The 16409-nt window shown below is 55.4% G+C and overlaps 2 protein-coding genes across 6 annotated transcripts; one reads left to right on the plus strand and one right to left on the minus strand.

Annotated features, from left to right (window-relative positions):
• Nucleotides 1–4069: 4069 nt before the first annotated feature.
• Nucleotides 4070–11894, plus strand: LOC104009595 (neuritin-like). 3 transcript variants are annotated; one of them, XM_087749761.1, is made up of 3 exons: nt 4070–4204; nt 4668–4815; nt 8906–11894. In XM_087749761.1, exons 1-3 carry the CDS (start codon nt 4162–4164, stop codon nt 9129–9131), a joined length of 417 nt encoding a protein of 138 aa, XP_087605887.1. In that variant the 5' UTR covers nt 4070–4161; the 3' UTR covers nt 9132–11894. The 3 variants fall into 3 exon arrangements, 2 of the variants coding, with proteins under 2 accessions (XP_087605887.1, XP_087605888.1); XM_087749762.1 differs by having other exon boundaries at nt 6419–9047; XR_015702950.1 differs by lacking the exons at nt 4070–4204; nt 4668–4815 and adding an exon at nt 6161–8477 and having other exon boundaries at nt 8906–8992.
• A 193-nt stretch (nt 11895–12087) lies between these two features.
• Nucleotides 12088–16409, minus strand: SYS1 (SYS1 golgi trafficking protein). 3 transcript variants are annotated; one of them, XR_015702949.1, is made up of 4 exons: nt 16190–16409; nt 15498–15565; nt 14583–14915; nt 12088–12219 (listed from the first exon to the last, which is right to left on the minus strand). XR_015702949.1 is itself a non-coding variant. In XM_009461569.2 (3 exons), the coding sequence occupies exons 1-3, from the start codon at nt 16349–16351 to the stop codon at nt 14675–14677; spliced, it is 471 nt and encodes a 156-aa protein (XP_009459844.2). In that variant the 5' UTR covers nt 16352–16408; the 3' UTR covers nt 14043–14674. The 3 variants fall into 3 exon arrangements, 1 of the variants encoding a protein (XP_009459844.2); XR_015702948.1 differs by having other exon boundaries at nt 12136–12224; XM_009461569.2 differs by lacking the exon at nt 12088–12219 and having other exon boundaries at nt 14043–14915; nt 16190–16408.

Consider the following 16409-nt stretch of genomic DNA (forward strand, 5'->3'; position numbering starts at 1 on the left):
ACTACTACTACTACTACTACTACTACTACTATTTTACTTTATTTTATTTCAATTATTAAACTGTTCTTATCTCAACCCATGAGTTTTCTCGCTTTTACCCTTCCAATTCTCTCCCCCATCCCAACCGGGGGGCAGGGAGTGAGCGAGCGGCTGGGTGGGGCTTAGTTGCTGGCTGGGGTTAAACCACGACACAGGGGCAGAGGGGTGCTGCTGCGTGCAGCAAGTGTGCACGCACACGAGCATAGGGATGTCTGAGTTTAACCATCCTGAGGTTTTTTAGCTCCCATTTAAACCAGGGAGTCCTCACCCCATGCTGATGGCAGCACATCTTGTCCTTTCCTCGGCAGCCTTCAGCGCGCCTTGGGCACAGGTCCTTGCACGAGGTGACTGGAGCACATGGCAGTGCAGCCCCGACCTACCCCTGCCTGCATCCAGAGGTCGGACAGGGATGAATTCCACTCCCCATGGCCATATCCAAACTGGAGGACATCAGCAGTGCTCCGGTCGGCTCACTGGCTGCTCATGGGACAAGGAAAGAGCAAAGGAGATAGTCTTCGCCCCACGGAGCTGGCCCTGCGTCCTGGCCCTTCTGCAGCTTGGACCTGCTCGCCTGTCAAGGCGAGGTGGTGGGGAGCAGATGGTGGGCTGGCAGGTCCCCTCTGCCCACCCGGGTGTCCTGGGCTGCCCTCTGCCCCCTTCCCCGGTCCCGGCCAGGCACAGGGGGTGCCGGGAGCTCCGGAGATGGGGAAGCCTGGAGCAGCCCCCTTGGGGCTGCGGGGCAGGGTGCTGGGCTCAGGAAGGGGGAACCCCATTCACAGTGAGCCTCGAGCTGTGTCACCCTCCCAGGCTGATCCCTGAAGGGGAAATTGAGATTGTAACTGCTCAGCAATGGGAATTTGTGACCGAGGAATGACCTGGCATGGAGGGCAAGACAGCCCAGCTGCAGAAGGGGTTGAGCTGGCTGGCAGCAGGGATGCCAGAGCCAGCAGGACTCCCTGCAAGGGGGTGGAGTTTGCCTTGGGGATGAGAGCAGGAACAGCCACAGCGTTGTCCTGCAGCCATCCTGGGATGGGAGCGCTCAGGGGCCACCTCTGGGCAGCGGAGCTGGGCTGGGGGACGGACCCACGTCCGGGCTGAGGTGCCTCATGCAACCGCTCAGGGATGGGTGCTGGGGCAAGTGGATATAAGGGATCTGCTCCTGATGCATCTCTGCAGACTCCTTGAAGAACCACTGCTGGCCGCAAGACTGCCCAACGCAGCGTTCATTCAGTTTATTTTATATTTAAGCAAAAAAGTGTGCTTAATTCACCTCGAGGGATAAGATAAAAATTCCCTAACGTTCCCCATGAAGCTGCCCCCACCCACTTAAGGATCGTCCCCATCCCCTGCTGCGCAGCCAGCACCGGAGCTCCCGTGTCACAGAGGTGTGATGTCACAGCCCATGTTCCAGCTGCAGCTGCCGGTGCCTGGCGACGAGCACGACGCAGCCCTTCTCCCCTGCTCCTGGTGCCTCGGACGCACGACCCAGCCCTTCTCGCCTCTCCCAGAGCCTCGGTCCCCATCTGGGTGGCGTCATGAAGGCCCGGAGGAAGAGGACGCTTGTGCTGCTGGAGGTACAGCCCTGCTCCATGGAGGGGGGCACCCCCCACTGCCCAGGCAGGCTGGAGCAGGCACCGCGGGGATGGCGCAGGGTGGGGAACCCGCTCTGGGGAGCTTGGGGGGGCCAGGGCTTGGCTCACGCTCTCCACCCACCCTGCAAGGCCACAGGCTGAGAGAAGCCCTTCTGGGCTGCTCATCCCCTGCTGAAATTGAGCATCCCTACCCAGGGGGACATGTCCCTGGGGGAGCCCAGGGCGCCCCAGGCTTGTGCCCGAGGGATGCTCACCGGGAGCAGAGGGTCCTGTCCTGAGCCTGAGCCGGTGCCTCCTCTGCCCCTTTCCAGGCTGGAGCCACGGGAGCTCAGCCCTGCCCATGGAGCAGTGCAGAGCCGAAAAGCCACCTGCGCAGAGTAAGGAGCTTCTGGGCGCCAAGGCAGGCGTGGGGCCGGGTTCTGTGCCCGGGGCCCCACGGGGCAGGGAGCAGGGCCACTCACCCCTGCCCTCTCTGCTCCGGCAGATCCACAAGACCTTGCCACTCCCCAAGCTGCTGAAGCGCACGAAGCGCAGGATCCTCTGGCTGCAGGCGCTGGCCCGTCAGTGCTGGTGGGTGCTGGTGGGTGCTGGTGGCCAAGGAGCCACCCAGCCTCCAACCAGCTTGTGCTGGGGACATGCCCAGGGGCCCCATTGTCCCACGGCTCTCCCCCGGCAGCAAGAGGGGGCAGGGGTGCCGAGACCCCCATCCCACAGCTCTGCTCGGCTGGCCAGAGCAGGATCAATGCACTTTTCTGCTTGGCTTTCGGCTTAGGTTGTGCTACCTCGTGCTGGAGGCTGCAGAGGTGTCTGCCAGCAGCGTGGAAGCGGGGAGGGAGGTAGAGATGGAGGAGAAGATGGAGGTGGACGTGGAGTGGGAGATGGCAATGGAGACGGACCCACCGGCAGCAGGACAGGCACGTGCTCCCCATCCACTGCCCGCGGTCAGGGTGGGTCGCCTGCCGCCGGGCTGGGGCTGGGTCGGGTGGGCCCCGCTGCAGGGACGCAATTGCCCACTCCCCTCGTCCTGGCGGCACAACCACCATCACCGTGCTGCCCGGAGCACCCGCCTGCTTTGGGAAGGGAGCGATTTCTTAGGGCCAGGCAACCCAAGTCTAACCCTAAGCCCAGCCGGGGCTTAGCGCTGGCAGCAGTCTCGCTCTCCCCAGCGTGTCCCCAGGCTCTGGCAAATCTAATGCCCGTCAGGGCAAACCCCAACCCAAAGCAGCTGCTGCCGCTGAGCCAGCTCAGGAACCCCCAGCTCTGCTCAGCGAGGCGCTGCTCCTTAGCCAAAGGGCCGTGCCGCTTGCTTTTCTTCCAGGGCTGACGGAGATGCGGGGCTTGGCAGAGGTGGCAGGGACCTTCCAAGAAGATTTGTAGGATATTAAGTTGGTTTTCTGTAAATAAAGATATTTATTTATGTTTGTTCAGACCCAAGCTCTCTGCCTCAGAGATGCATTGTTTTGGGCACTCCTGGTGTTTGCAGAGTTGTGGTTTCCACTTGCTCTGGGTTCCCGGGGCTGGAGGCGGCTGGGGGTGCTGGCACGGCTGCCCTGCGGGCAGCGGGTACCTGTGCACAGAGGGGGTCGGTTCCACTTATGGAGGTCACGGCACTGGGCACCAGTGGGGTTCATGGGCTGCTGGAGAGCGGTGTCCCCAACAGCAAAGCTGTCAGCAGCAGAGAGTGAGCCCTGACGTGACCGACCCCTGCAGTGACGCCACGAAAGCAGCCAGGAAACCTTCTGCTCCCCTTCCTGCTGGAGGAGAAGGAAAGGGACACACGGGGCAAGAGCCAGGATCAGGCCCTAAAGGTGCAAAATCCCAACTAATCCCCTGAAGGCCATGCCAGCCTTGGGAAGGGCTGGTGCCAGGATCAGGGGAGAAGATTTTGTAGCTGTAGGTGCTGATGTTTAAGGCTTTGAAGTTACACACGCTCAGGGCTTTGCTTCACGTCCTGCATTGCTTTACCCTGTGCCATTACAAGAGACTAAATCCCAAGCACAGCGATCCTTGCCCTGCCCGGACTCCTGCTGCTGGCAGCGGCACTGGTCCCCGTTCCCCACGCAGGGGGACATGCAGAGCGGGCAGCGCAGCCTGCGGCGGGGAGGGTGCTGGTGAAGGGGTGCCGGGGGGCCCGTGGGTGCAGGGTCCCAGGACGGGGGTGCAGGGTGCGGGGAGCCGTGGGTGCTGGCAGAGAGGCCCGAGGGGATGCGATGCTGGGAGGTCCAGGGCTGCGGGATCCAGGGAGCCGCGGGGCGCGATGGGGCCGGGGCTGCGGGGCGCGATGGGGCCGGGGCTGCCCCCGGGCGCCCGTTAGCGGCGGCCCGGCCCCCTCCTTAATTAGCCGCGGCCAAAGCCGCTCATTAGCGGCGGCTGGGGGCGGGCGCCCTCCCCGCGGAGGCGGGCGGGAGCGGGCGGGGAGCGCTGCCGGCCATGGGGGTGCGGGCAGCAGCACCGGTACTGACAGCAGCACCGGTACCGGCAGCGGCAGGAGCGGGGCTGGAGCCGGAGCCCGGGCGCAGGCGGCGGCGGGATGGGGCAGCGGCGGGGCACGGCCGTGCTGCTCCTCGCCCTGGGTAAGGCTGCCCGGGCGGGGGTGCCCGGGAGGGGGTTTGGGGTGCCCGGGCCGGGGAGGGGTGGCTTCCCCGGTGGCCTCTGGGGTGTCCAGGCGGGGGGCGATGCGGGGTCCCCTCCATCCTCCCTGGGCCGTCTCTCCCTGGTGGGTCCTGGCTGCTGGGGCTGAGCCGGCGGTGTCCCCCTGCCTGTCCCTGCCCCCCGCCCCGGGCCGGGGGTGCTGGGGCTGGGTGTGGGGGAGCAGCCAGGGCAGGCTGGCAGCGGGGTGCCCCGACTGCCCCCGCCTTGGCTCCCTGCCCTGGCAGAGCGGCTGTTTCAGGCTCTCTGCAAATGCAGGCAGGGCTGGGCACGGGTGAGGGACGGCACTAGGTCCATGTGTGTCCTGCGTGGAAGGGGGAGCTCGCCATGCCCAGGGCCATCCCCAAAGGTCTGGGTGCTCACACCGACCCCCTCGGTGTCTGGCAGGGCACCTGGCTGGGCTGCTGGCATCGGGCACCGCCTGCACCAACATCTACCAAGGCTTCTCGGACTGCATCCTCAAGCTGGGGGAAAACATGGCCACGTATGAGGAGGCAGACGGCATTGAGCTGCAGGGCTTGCACCGAGTTTGTGGGTGAGTACAGCCCTGTGCTGGGACCCCTGCGTGTCCCCCCCGTAGGGCTGGTCCCCGGAGGAGGGCGGGTTGGGGGTTATCTGTGGTGCATGGCCAGGGTGGCTTTTTGGCATTGCCCCTGTGCCGGGTGCTGCTGCCTGAACTCTTCTCCTCCCGCACGCCTGGCTCCTGCCATTGCATGCACATGCACACATGCTCCCCGCCTTGCTCTGACTTCAGACCCAGCAAGCTCCCTGCATGCACCCATCTGTCTGTCTGTCCATCTGTCTGCTGCACGGCCCCAGCCGGAGTTTGCACCCCCAGCCCTTAGCAATAGCTCCAGCCCCCAGGACTCCTCCCGTGACGCCCTGCACACCCGCAGCTGGGAGGAGCGGGGCTGGTGGGACCCGACCCCCTTTGCTCCCCTGGACACCCGGGTCTCAGGCAGGGACTCGCACGTCTCCAGGCTGTCCTGGGGTCCAGCGCTGCATGGAGCAGCCTGCAACCAGCCTCCAGTTAGATCCTGCTGCCCAAACCAAGCCTTCTCCCTCCCTCCCTGCTGAGACCCTTGGTCCTTCTGGCTTGAATTTGCCCCACCCCTGATTTTTGTGAATTTATAGCAAGTGCCCCCAGATGATGGTGTTCGGAGGACATTAACGTTCGCAGAACTGAAATAACAGTAAGAGAGGGTAATGAGGGGTGCAGTTGGGTGGGTTTGGGGAAAGGTCTGCTTACAAAGCAAATGAGCAGAAGCGGCGAGAGGTGCAAGTGAAAGGTGGAAATAAAATGTTTGCGGAGATCCATGGAGGCAGCTCTGTGTCCCCAGCAGGGAGCTGTGGGGAGCGAAAAGGAGTTCTGAGGAAATGCAGGCAGCAATTAGGGAAAACCCAGGTGCCTTGGGGTGGTGTGAACCTGCCAGGACAAGGTGGAGGGCTGGGTGCCCTGCGGGTCCGGCTTTCCAAGCTGCTGGAAACCACCCCGCAGGCTGGGAGAGGAAGGCCTGGTCCCCTGTGGTGGGGTGGCAGCTCTGGGACCTGCTCTGCGGTGCCAGCACAGCTGGTTGGCATCTGGGGGCTGCGGTGGGACAGGGCAGTCACCGATGGTGGAGGCAGGTTGGGCTCTGAGCCAGCCGGGATGAGGAGCTGGTGCTGCCGCCGAGGCAAGCAGAGGGTCCCCAGCCCTCCTGCCTGCCCCAGCCGAAATATCTAACTTTGGTTGTTGCCAGAAGTAGAAAACACTTCAACAAAATCCTTTTGCACAAGGAGAACAGAAAACTAACTAGTCCCCATTTTTTTACATTTTTATTTATCCATTTTGTCCGTGCATTCCCCTGCCAGCAGATGTGCCGATGGGAGGTTGGCTGTGCCTTGCTCTTTCTTCTCCCTTCTCCATGGGACAGCCTAGCTCAGGATGAAAATCCTCTCTGGGATGCGGCTGAAGGCTGGGTTGAAACGGGAACTGCTCTGCTTTGGGCTGTAATTTTTACTTTTTTGAACATGTGGCTTCTTGTTATTAGAAAAAAACTGAGCATGCAGCCCAGCACGTGCTGTGGTTGACTGCCGGAGGAGTGATTCCTCTCCTGCTGAATCTCAGATGAAATGTCTGAGGTGAGGTTTTTTTACAGGCTCTGGGGCACTAACAGCAAAGAACAGGTCTTGGGACCTTCCCTGCGGGCAGGGCTGGGGCTCTGCACCTTCAGGGACGTGCCAGCTTCTCCCGCCAGTCCTGGCGCACGGCTAGCCAGGCATGCCGTGGCTGGAGGAAAAAGGTGATGATGTCCCAGCTTCCTGCCAGGAAATATTTCTGAACTCCTGGCCTTGAACCCTCATCCTTCTCTGCTGCCATCTGCTTTCCTGGTGCCATGGTCCCCTCTCCGGGAGCACAGGTGAGGGATGGACGCGGAGCTGGGAGCCGGCGTGGGGCTGGTTGTGCCTGGGTTCTGCGTGCGCAGAGCTGCCCCAGAGCTGGCCTGGCCGAGCAGATGGAGGCTGTGAAGGGTGAAACGTTGGGAATTGCCATCCCAGCTGAAAGCAGAACCGGGCAGGAGCTGTCAGCCCCCAGCTGTCCTTTGCCTGAAGACACTGGCCAGGTTTAACCCTCACCTGGCAGAGCTGCCTGCTGCTGCAGCTCGGGAGCGAGTGTGGGAGGTTACCTGGGTTGGCACCAGCTTTTCTCATTATCTGGGGACATTTATTCTGCCACAGTGACTCGGTTTAATGAACTCCCTCACAGCTGGCATTCCGACGTAAGCCCTGGTAGGAAAACTAGAGTGCACCTTGTGTCTGCATGCGGTGTCGTCTCCAGCACAGGGCTCTTGAACAAAACCAAGCTACCTCCTTGGTGGCTTGCTCGGCCGTCTGGGCTGCTTCCCCTTCCCAAGGGGTGGCACGCGTGCCTGGTGTCCTGGCGGGCATGGGGAAGGTAGCAGAGCAATTGCTCCTGTCCTCTAGGCCGTCCCCAGCTTGCAGGTAAATTATGGCCTGGAGATGGTGCCCAGCCCCAGCTAACCTGGGACAGCAAAACCGAGGAGGAGGGAAGGGCAGGAGAGTGCCTCAGGGCGCGAGTCGCTCGGTGCTGCGGGCTGGCAGGGGCTGGGGAGCGGCTGGGACTCAGGGGTGCTGCCTGCTGCTGGTCCCTGCCTCGCCCTGGCATCTGGTGCCGGGACGTGTTGCTCCAAAGAAGCTGCAATATGAAATGCTTTTGCAAAGCTCTTTTCAGGTAAAAGAAACTCTCTTTGAAAGAAGTCGGGGGGAAGGTTTGTGGCAAGTGTGGTGTAGAGCCTTCTCTGTCCCTTGGGGAAGCTTTTGTTTTGGAGAGGAACCACGTCCAGAGAAGAGGGTGGCCCATGGCATTTGCTGAGGCTTTCTGGCTCCTGCTGTTTTATTTTGTGGGTTTGTACCTACAAAACAGAGACTTTGCCTGTGAATTCAGCTCCGTCGAGACTTAATGGACATGCTAGTGTGCACGCAGCAGCCTGCCAGGCTGTGGGTGCCCTCCCCATCACAGAGCAGCACCTACAGCAGCCTTTGGGAGTCCAGTACAGAGTCTAATCCTCCCACACTTAGCAGCCAAAAAAAAAAAAAAAATCAAGCGGGATGCCCGTTCTGGTCCTTACCACACCACACAGGGGAACATGGCCCAGCCTGGTACCTGTTGTCCTTGTCCCCGGACAGCTGGAGCCCACTGCTCCCTGCTCAGCTTGACACCTGCAGGCAGGGAGCTCATTGGAAATGAGCTTAAAATCAGCTTCTTCAGAGCCACCGTGCTTCTTCACCAGAGGTAAGGAAGGAGCTCCGGGAGGGGACGAAGCCTTGGCAGGCTGGATACTGCTCTGGATAAATGCAGTGTGGGGTCGTCCCACGTGGCTCTGGCCCCAGCGTGCCGGACCAGTGGGGTGGTGTCCACTGTGCCTGTCTTGGGGGCTGTGGTTTTCAGCCCCGTTTCTGCTGGGGTTTTTCCCTGCCTGGTTCTAGCTCTGGATCTGAAAAAACCCAAACCTTCCAAGTTGCTGAGCCAAGGGGTCCTCAGCGAGCAGCTCCCAGTTCATTCCTGCAGGACCGCAGGTTATCTTTGCCCATCTTGTTTTTCCTTGGTGCTCCCCAAGAGCATCTTTCCATTGAACGGCTTCTCCTCACGCAGGGTAGTACCCAGCAGACGAGTGGAGATTGTCTAATGAGAACACGGTGAGTAACTCCTCCCGCCCCTGCCCATACCTCAGTTGTAAAGCTGCGATGGTCTGCGGCAGACGTTGTCCTTCTCCTTTGTGCTCGTGTTTTGGCCTTGACTTGGCTTGGAGGAAGCTATGAATGAAACACGCTGGGCCTTTGTTTGCAGCCTGTTTTAGATACTCGGGGTACTTGGTGCCAAAGGGAAACATTTGTTGATGGAAAATAATGGATTTTATTGACTTCTAGGTGGGGGGAAAGCATTAAATAACTTCAGTGTGTTTTGAGGTTTGGGGTTCTAGCCAAGATGCTACGGGGATGAAGGAGGGAATGACAAAATAAGGAGCTTGTCGCTGCTGGAAGGGCAGGCTTGGGGCAGCAAGGCTCTGCCCGGCTCCTTGGCGTTGTGCAAGGGACTGATGGTGCGGTGTCTCCCCTGGCTGCAGGTACTGGGATGAATTTCACACGTGTGCCCTGACTGCACTCTGGGAGTGCCAGAAGGAAGCAGCAGCTGTCTGGGAGATGCTGAGAAGGGAGTCTCGAAAAATCAAATTTCAAGGCAGCTTGTTTGACCTCTGCAGCCCCAGCACAGCCCAAAGCTTTGCCTGGACCCATGTTCCCAACGTTTCCATCCTTGGCATCCCCCTCATCGTCACTTGGCTGAACTTATAAACTGCAGCTCTGTAAGTATTGCAACCAAGGTGGTGGCAGCGTGTGTCGTGGCATCTTTCTGATCACTTTTCCAAGCCTTTGAGGAATACACGGTGCGGCGCTCAGCGAACGCTTGGCTCCATCCTGTGCCTATCAGATGTGGAAGAGCTCGGCAGCATCTCCTGGGTTTTGCTGTTTCTCTGTAATTTGGGATAATGCCTGTCCCCTTCTGCCTCAATGCAGACACAGATCTGGCTGACTGCAGGATTTGGGAACTTGTAGATACAGGGCAGAGGATTTGGGGAAAAATGATAAATTGGTCGTGAATGCTGGATTCTTCTGCAGTCTTCTATGGCTACTGGAAGGAAACCCGTTTACTTTGCTGACTCTTTCCACCAGATTAAACTCTCCAGATTTTTTTATTTGGGCACTGAAAACAAGATGGGCATTTTTACCACTGACTTGTGGGGTGCAGGGGACGGTGTATGTCCTGTCAAAGGCAGAAAGGAGTCCCTACTGCCCTGTACTGGCCTTTTTTCTTTGAGGACATGGTGAAACCCCTGCTGAAGAATAATCACGGGTGCATGACTTCTTCTCTTGCACACATCTGGATTCCCAAGTAACTCCCGTGTTATGTGTAAATCCCTGTTCTACGGAAATAGAGGGCAAAAATATTTGGGGGGAGAGGGAGTGTCAAGCTAACAGGACAAAAATGATTTATAGCAACAACTCTTTTGCTTTAAAGCTTTCCCCAGGGTACTTGTAAGCAGCTCTGTGGGTGGCAGTGTGTAATTCCAGAATGTTAAAGCTTGTTGTAGAGCCTACAGCATGGTAGAAGTTATTTGTCCTGGCTCTTGTTCGATAGCACGGCCTCTTCTTGTCTCCTTTGCAGCTCAGAGCGATGTTAGTTTTGCAGCTTCAGTACAAGCGTGAAAGTATTTGTAATAAAGAGGTGCTTGCAAGCAATTGTGTTAGAAAAACACAGCAATGTTATTGAGCAGTGCGAGGCAGTTCTGTTTTAAGGACAGTAATGTAGCTCTGTGCCCTGCCTGGCTGCGCAGGGCCATAGGAGCCACCCAGTGTGGGTCTGTAACCTGTTCCTGAGGGTCTCGGGCCAGTTCCTTGCTAAGAGGAAGCACAGCGAGTCCTCATGGGACTTTCTACCACTTCCAATGCATTCCCATGTGGTACTGCCACTCCGGAATGGGGAAAGAGCTGGTTTTCATCATACTCTAAATCAGGGCTCAACAGCTGGATGTGGTGGTGAGCTCCATGTTCAAATTATGGGACCCAGCTGTCTTTCATCAGATCTGAAATTTCCATGTTTAACTAGCAGGGTAGTTCAGCCTGACTTTCCTAGATGTGTCACACATCACTTTGGCTGTTTTCACGGATTGTTTGGCCCCTTACCAGGGCACTTGCTCTGTCTGCAGCAGGGGCAGGCAGCTGCTAACAGTGAAGGACAGTCCTGCGCAGAGCTGGGTAAGCCTCGTGGCTCCCCGTGGTCCTGAGAAACGTTGAACAAGGACCCTCGCGCTGGTGGTTTGAGCACTGCCTGCCGTGGGAGTGGGCACAGCAGTAGATACCACCAGCCGTAAATGGATCAGGAGGTTCTGAAATGGTGTCTCCAAACCTGAAAACATGCTTTACACTGTGAGCAGTAGATCTGGGGCCCTGCTAGCCCCAGGGATCCCACTGGATGCGTTACAGGTGCGTGGGTAAGCTGCTCCTACAGCAAAAGATCTTTTTACCAGCAGTGGTGTTGGACTTTTTAATGATGGGTCATGCTGCTCTCCTTTGGCACTCACATGTTTTTCCTCTTACCTTCCTTATCACTTAACACTCTGCTCCTGCAGCAGCAGGAGGGAATGAATAAATTGAGGCAAATTCCAGGCAGTAAATCAGGGAGGTGCAGCTGGTGTTCAGACAGCACTTCAGCACGAGGCACCCAGGCTTTCAACAGACAACAGAGGTGTTACTTACGTACTCGGCATCTCAGGCACGAAGCCTTAAGATATGCAGTGGGGAAAGGGTAAACCAGAGGACTGCAGAACCTGGAGTGAAGCACTCAGCTGCTTCGGTTTTTCTTCGTATTCTGCTCCAACAGCAGCCTATGCTGTTTGATCCTGTTCCCCTCTCCCTGCTACCCCTCTCCTGCCTGTGGTCTGTAGCTGGGGAAAGCTGACACAGGTGGGTATTGTGTACAAACAAGGCTGGAGTCTTTTGAATCCAAATCTTGCACCTGCTTTTTGTTTAGAATAGGTGTTTAATGCCTTTAGGAAAACAAATAAGCACAATCCTCAAAACAAATAAGCAGAATCCCACAAAATCCCCAAACTCTTAGCTTCTCTTTGCATTTGGCATCATCTTCTCTGTTAACATTTTTTACTTTTAAACAGCTTTGGGGAAGGGGAATGTAAAAAGTCTCAGCAGAGATCTCCAAGAAGTCTTCTTTTTGCAAAACCATGGATGCAAATGGCTAGCTGACAGTACCACTGTCTCTAAGAAGAGCAGCTGTTGGAGAGAATTTTCCCTGGAAGCAAATCCCTCAACTCTATTGCACACAAAACCCAAAAATTCATTAAGAGACAAAGACCATCTGCCACCATTCAGGTATGGAGCAGCAGATTTTTTTTTTTTTTAAAGCCAAAGGTGCTCCTAAATCTGACTGAAAGCATGTGAGTGAAAATTAGGTCTCACAGTATGGGAGTGATGAGTTTCAGAGGTTCCCTCTTCAACTGATAGTTCATTTTTAGAACTTCCCCTATGACTAGGACAATTACAGTAGATTTCCTTAAAAAAAAAAAAAAAAAGGTAATATACAGATTCAGCCCTCAAGGGCAAAGTCAGCAGACTTTCAGAAAAGATTTCTAATCCTACAGCACCCTTTACGCTGATGCAGCGCAGCTTGTCGGATGTCCCACAGCCTCAGTGTTAAATCCACATTTGTCAAGGATTCCTCTCGTGGCCTTTCTCTGAGCGTCTCCAGATACAAAGCTGTACCCAGACTTCACCGCACCCGCAAGGGAGGCTGCTGAAGCAGTTACAGCATGGCTCATGTATTCAGAAAGTAAGGAGGCAAGCGTTCCTTGGTCCAAAGTTTTCATCCCTGTTCTTACAGGGGAACAAAGATAGCACCTTGTTAATACAGTCTCACAGCAACTCTGGGATCAACTGCCTGTTCTCCTTTAAGAAATGGGATGAATGTGGCTTTCCTTCTGCTCTCTCATAGTCACTGTAATTAGTCTTCTAGTAAGTAATTAGTCTTGCCTTAAGACCACCCCTGAAGAACACAGGAGTTCACAGTGCGCTTTGGTGTGGTGTTAAGCCTTGAATTAAACCTGCAAAGTTTCCCTGTGCAAGACTGGGATGTTCTTTCTTAAGAATAGCAACAAGAAGCAGGAGAGGACAAAACGACCCTGAAAGAGTCTTAAAATACGACTGATACCAAGCCAGTGCTTGTCAGCCCTGAGGCAGAGCATGCCCTCTGCTCTGGGCCCTGATCCCAATCGCAGCATGCTCACTGGTCTTTTCTGAAGGAGATACTGGCACCTACTGGAAGACCAGTTTATATCTAGGCTGAAGGCAACTGCAAGAAAGGCAAGTATCCTTATATATAACGAACAAGCAGCTTTTGAGAAGGGATGAACTGTCTGGCTGACTGCACAGCAGAGTTGCAGGGGAAGCCCTAGAAGTGACCTCTGGGTGGCCCTCCAGCAGGGTTGGCTCCTGCCCAGACAAAAACTTGTGTAAACTCTTCTCTCGGAAAGACTGCTGCTGTTCTAAAACTGTGCTTAAAGGGGTTTTGGTCAGGAAGAGGTCCTGGCAAAATATCAGAATATTAAAAGTTCTGTCTAAACAAATGTAACCGGCAATCCTCGTCTGTGGCAGACCTGCAAGTATTTAAAACATCAGGGTGTTATCCTGCCTCAATTTACAGTATCTGAATATGAGAGCAGGAATTGAAATACAGCTTCCCCCAGTAACAAAAGTCAAAAGAGCAGCTTCAAAGAGTTTATCAACTTCTGCATCTCAAATCATCCCACCACTTTTCAACAAGCTGAATTAGCAAATAATTTAAGCAAATTAACACTTATAAATATTAACATACAAAGGAAAGTTACTGCAGCAAGATACTGCACAGGAGAAAATCTGTCTTTAGAAGTGGCTTTGTCCTCACTTGGGATCACACAAACTGGCCATCCCAGGCAGGACGGAGGTCTGCTTGCTTGGGCTGTGGGATCTGGAGGAACCATCCAGCTTTAGCCCCTCAGCAGGAAGGTGGTGTCCCTGCCTGCCCACAGGTGATGTTTATTTGAAGTGCCTCTAAATAAAGGCACATCCTGTTATTTTGAGAAACAAACAGCAGTCTCTCACTTAACTAAACATCACCTCTACCAGAGCAGATCTGTTGCTGGACTTCCGAAGCCTGCCAGGAAGACACAGACAAGTGGGAACGGCAGCGTGGCTCCAAGACACCTTGGCAGGCTTTGCCAGGACAGCTCCAGCCTCGGGCTGGACACAGAATCACAGCATGGTTTGGGTTGAAAGGGACCTTTAAAGGCCATCTAGTCCAACCCCCCCACAATGGACAGGGACATCTTCAACCACATCAGGTTGCTCAGAGACCCATCCAACCTGACCTTGAATGTTTCCAGGGATAGCAGAAATGGGATGTAGAGACCCTGGATTGCTGACACTCCTCCTGAAGCGAGGATTATGCTGGCTGACTTCCTGAGACAGCACTCACTGATGCCTGCCTTTACAGCGCAGAGGCATGAAACATTTATTGTAGGAAATTTTATGTGCCTTAGACAGTAGGCATCTTACAGCCACATATTCTCTGGCCCTATCCTTCTGTTGCCATGATACAGACACTCATGGTATTTCTTGAAGTGCCCAGCTTCCCAGGAGAACCATAACACGCTCACAGCAACATAATATTTTTATTATTACAAAAGATTTCCTCAACAAACTGCTGTCTGACATCTCTATGTATTAAACATGGAAACAGCAAACAAACCCATCTAACATTATAGGTTATTTAGTGTCTCAGCTGGTGATTCAGGTAAGTACAACTATTTTCTTTCTCCCCATCCATTCACTTCCTTGACTTTTTCTCCAACCAAAGCCCAAACAAGTTACAGATCGGAAGCAGCAGCTCCCAGCCCCACTGCTCACTGCGCCAGCTCCCGCAAGAAGAGCTGACCATTGCATCACCCGTACAGGGCACTCGTACATTTGTTAAATTCCAGATGCTCCTCATGCATCGAGTTTTGCTACCTGGCTTTTAACAGTCTCATGAGTGAAGAGTTTAAGAGCATACTCGCCATACAGTCATATTAAATGCTTTGTGTTAACAAAATAAACATCTGCTCCTCCCCTGTTGTCGGCTGATGCCAGAGAAGATGCTCACACTCGTGCAGTCACCAAGGTCCAAAAAAAAAAAAAAAAAAAAAAGTCTAAACAGACCTGCTGTGCTTCTTCAGTGATGATTCTCAGGCATTAGACACACTTGTGCTGGAAACAATGACGTAATGCAGCATGTTGTTGCCAAAGCGAGTCTATACGTTGGATTTGGGGGCAGAATTGAGGGGGATTTCTCTGAGTTCTATCCTCATGCAGAGGTACTCCCCGATGGCAGCCATCAGTGCGGTGCACACGATGTGCACCAGCCACCACGTCAGGGTCGAGGGAAAGTGCGAGTTATAAATCCAGCAGCCCAGAAGATGGAAGAAGTGAACTGTGACGGTGAAATCCAGGCACTGCTTTCCTCGGCGGATGAAGTACAGCAAGCCCAGAGCACTGCAAAATAAAGGCAGAGATTAAAAACAAACTGCTCCGTGCCTATGGAAAAGGAGATAGAGCAAGAGCTATCAGCAGTTGTTGGTGCTGGTTATTCAATTGTTTTAAAACTTCTTGAATGTTCTAAGGATAGGTTGTTTCTGACCTCTCTCCCGGCTGCTGCAGCAAGACTTACATGCTTATAGCTTTTTAATTTACGATGGCAGAGAAATGAGCTTTTAGTGCAGAGAGCCAGGCAGGAATTTTTAAACTATCTCCCCCAGTAATCTTTGCCCAGTGGCAGGGGCAAAATACATTCTTGTTTATAGATCAGTGTTTGCTGAGATCCATTAATTCTAACTTTCAGTAAAATCTCTCACAAAAGCAAATCTCATTCCCAGCTGGGAAACTGAGGCAGTGAAGTGAAATGACTTATCCACGATCTAGCAAGTCAGGAGTCAGCAGTTCCCAACAGCAGACATGCTCAACACACAGGGCTTTGGGGAGATGTTTTGAGAGAGGCAATAGGTCACGCTGAATTCTCTTAAGGTTTAATGTTAAGAAAGAACAAGATAGAGGGGCTCCAGCTGGTTGCTGACTTACCAGGTGAGTGCATTGAGGATGAAAGCCATCATGGAGAGCCTCCCAGGCGGGGTTGAGAAGCCTAAAATCTACACGGGACTATTAGTAGGAAACCACGGCACAAATCACAGCCCACAGCGCGTAATCTCATCCCAGGGCCCAGCCGCATCGGCACTGCCCTGCGCTGATTATGATCCGTAAGAGGAGCCTGAGCAGCTACGGCAGTCCTTGTAAGAGGCCTGTCTCTCTGCCTGGGGGTACCTACAGAAAAGGGCAAGTCTGTTTCTATAGTGCGGGCTACCACCTAAACAGGGTGTGTGTCCCCACAGAGGGGTTACCTATGGGGGAGGGCAGTTGTCTTTATACTGGGGGCACATATACAGGGTGTCTGTGTCTATACTGGGGGTGGCACCTACGCAGCAAGGTGCTGTGTCTATACCGGGAGTACCGCCTACTCAAAGGGAGGGGTCTGCCTCCATACTGGGGGCACCTACAGGGACAGCAGGTCTGTCTTTATACTGGGGGGCAGCTACACGGCGGGAGGGCTCCGTCTCTATAGCGGGGTGCTACCTATGGCGGGGAGCTGTCTCGAATACCGGGAAATGCCTACACGGGGAGCGGGACCTGCCTCCCCGCATGGGAGCTCCCGAGCAAGGACCCCCGCCACAGGGGCCTGTGCCCACGGCGGCGCCCCGGGGGCCCCGCGCCCTCACCTCGTCGCTGAAGACCTGGTGGAGGGAGGGCCCGGTCCTGCCCAGGGTGCCGAGGACGGCGAGCCAGAGCCCGAGCGAGCTGTAGTAGCCCGCCTGCAGCAGCACCATCTGCGCCACGATCAGCGCCGGGTCCCACACGTAGCTGCGGAACTGCGCCGCCATCGCCCGCCCGCCACAGCGCGCCGGAAGTGGCGTTTACCGCCGCGCGGCAGCGCCCCCT

This window comes from Nipponia nippon, unplaced genomic scaffold (genome assembly GCF_047370975.1).
Source record: "Nipponia nippon isolate SJK-2023a ecotype South Korea unplaced genomic scaffold, ASM4737097v1 scaffold_13, whole genome shotgun sequence".
Taxonomy (NCBI): Eukaryota; Metazoa; Chordata; class Aves; order Pelecaniformes; family Threskiornithidae; genus Nipponia; species Nipponia nippon.

Bases quoted from the DNA above. Each gene is read 5' to 3' on its own strand.
- LOC104009595 (XM_087749761.1), top strand. From the start codon at position 4,162: ATGGGGCAGCGGCGGGGCACGGCCGTGCTGCTCCTCGCCCTGG. The intron at 4,205-4,667 runs GTAAGGCTGCCC...GGTGTCTGGCAG, and splicing joins CGTGCTGCTCCTCGCCCTGG to GGCACCTGGCTGGGCTGCTG. The intron at 4,816-8,905 runs GTGAGTACAGCC...CCCTGGCTGCAG, and splicing joins GGCTTGCACCGAGTTTGTGG to GTACTGGGATGAATTTCACA.
- SYS1 (XM_009461569.2), bottom strand. From the start codon at position 16,351: ATGGCGGCGCAGTTCCGCAGCTACGTGTGGGACCCGGCGCTGATCGTG. The intron at 15,566-16,189 runs GTGAGGGCGCGG...AGTCCCGTGTAG, and splicing joins ACCAGGTCTTCAGCGACGAG to ATTTTAGGCTTCTCAACCCC. The intron at 14,916-15,497 runs GTAAGTCAGCAA...TTTATTTTGCAG, and splicing joins ATCCTCAATGCACTCACCTG to TGCTCTGGGCTTGCTGTACT.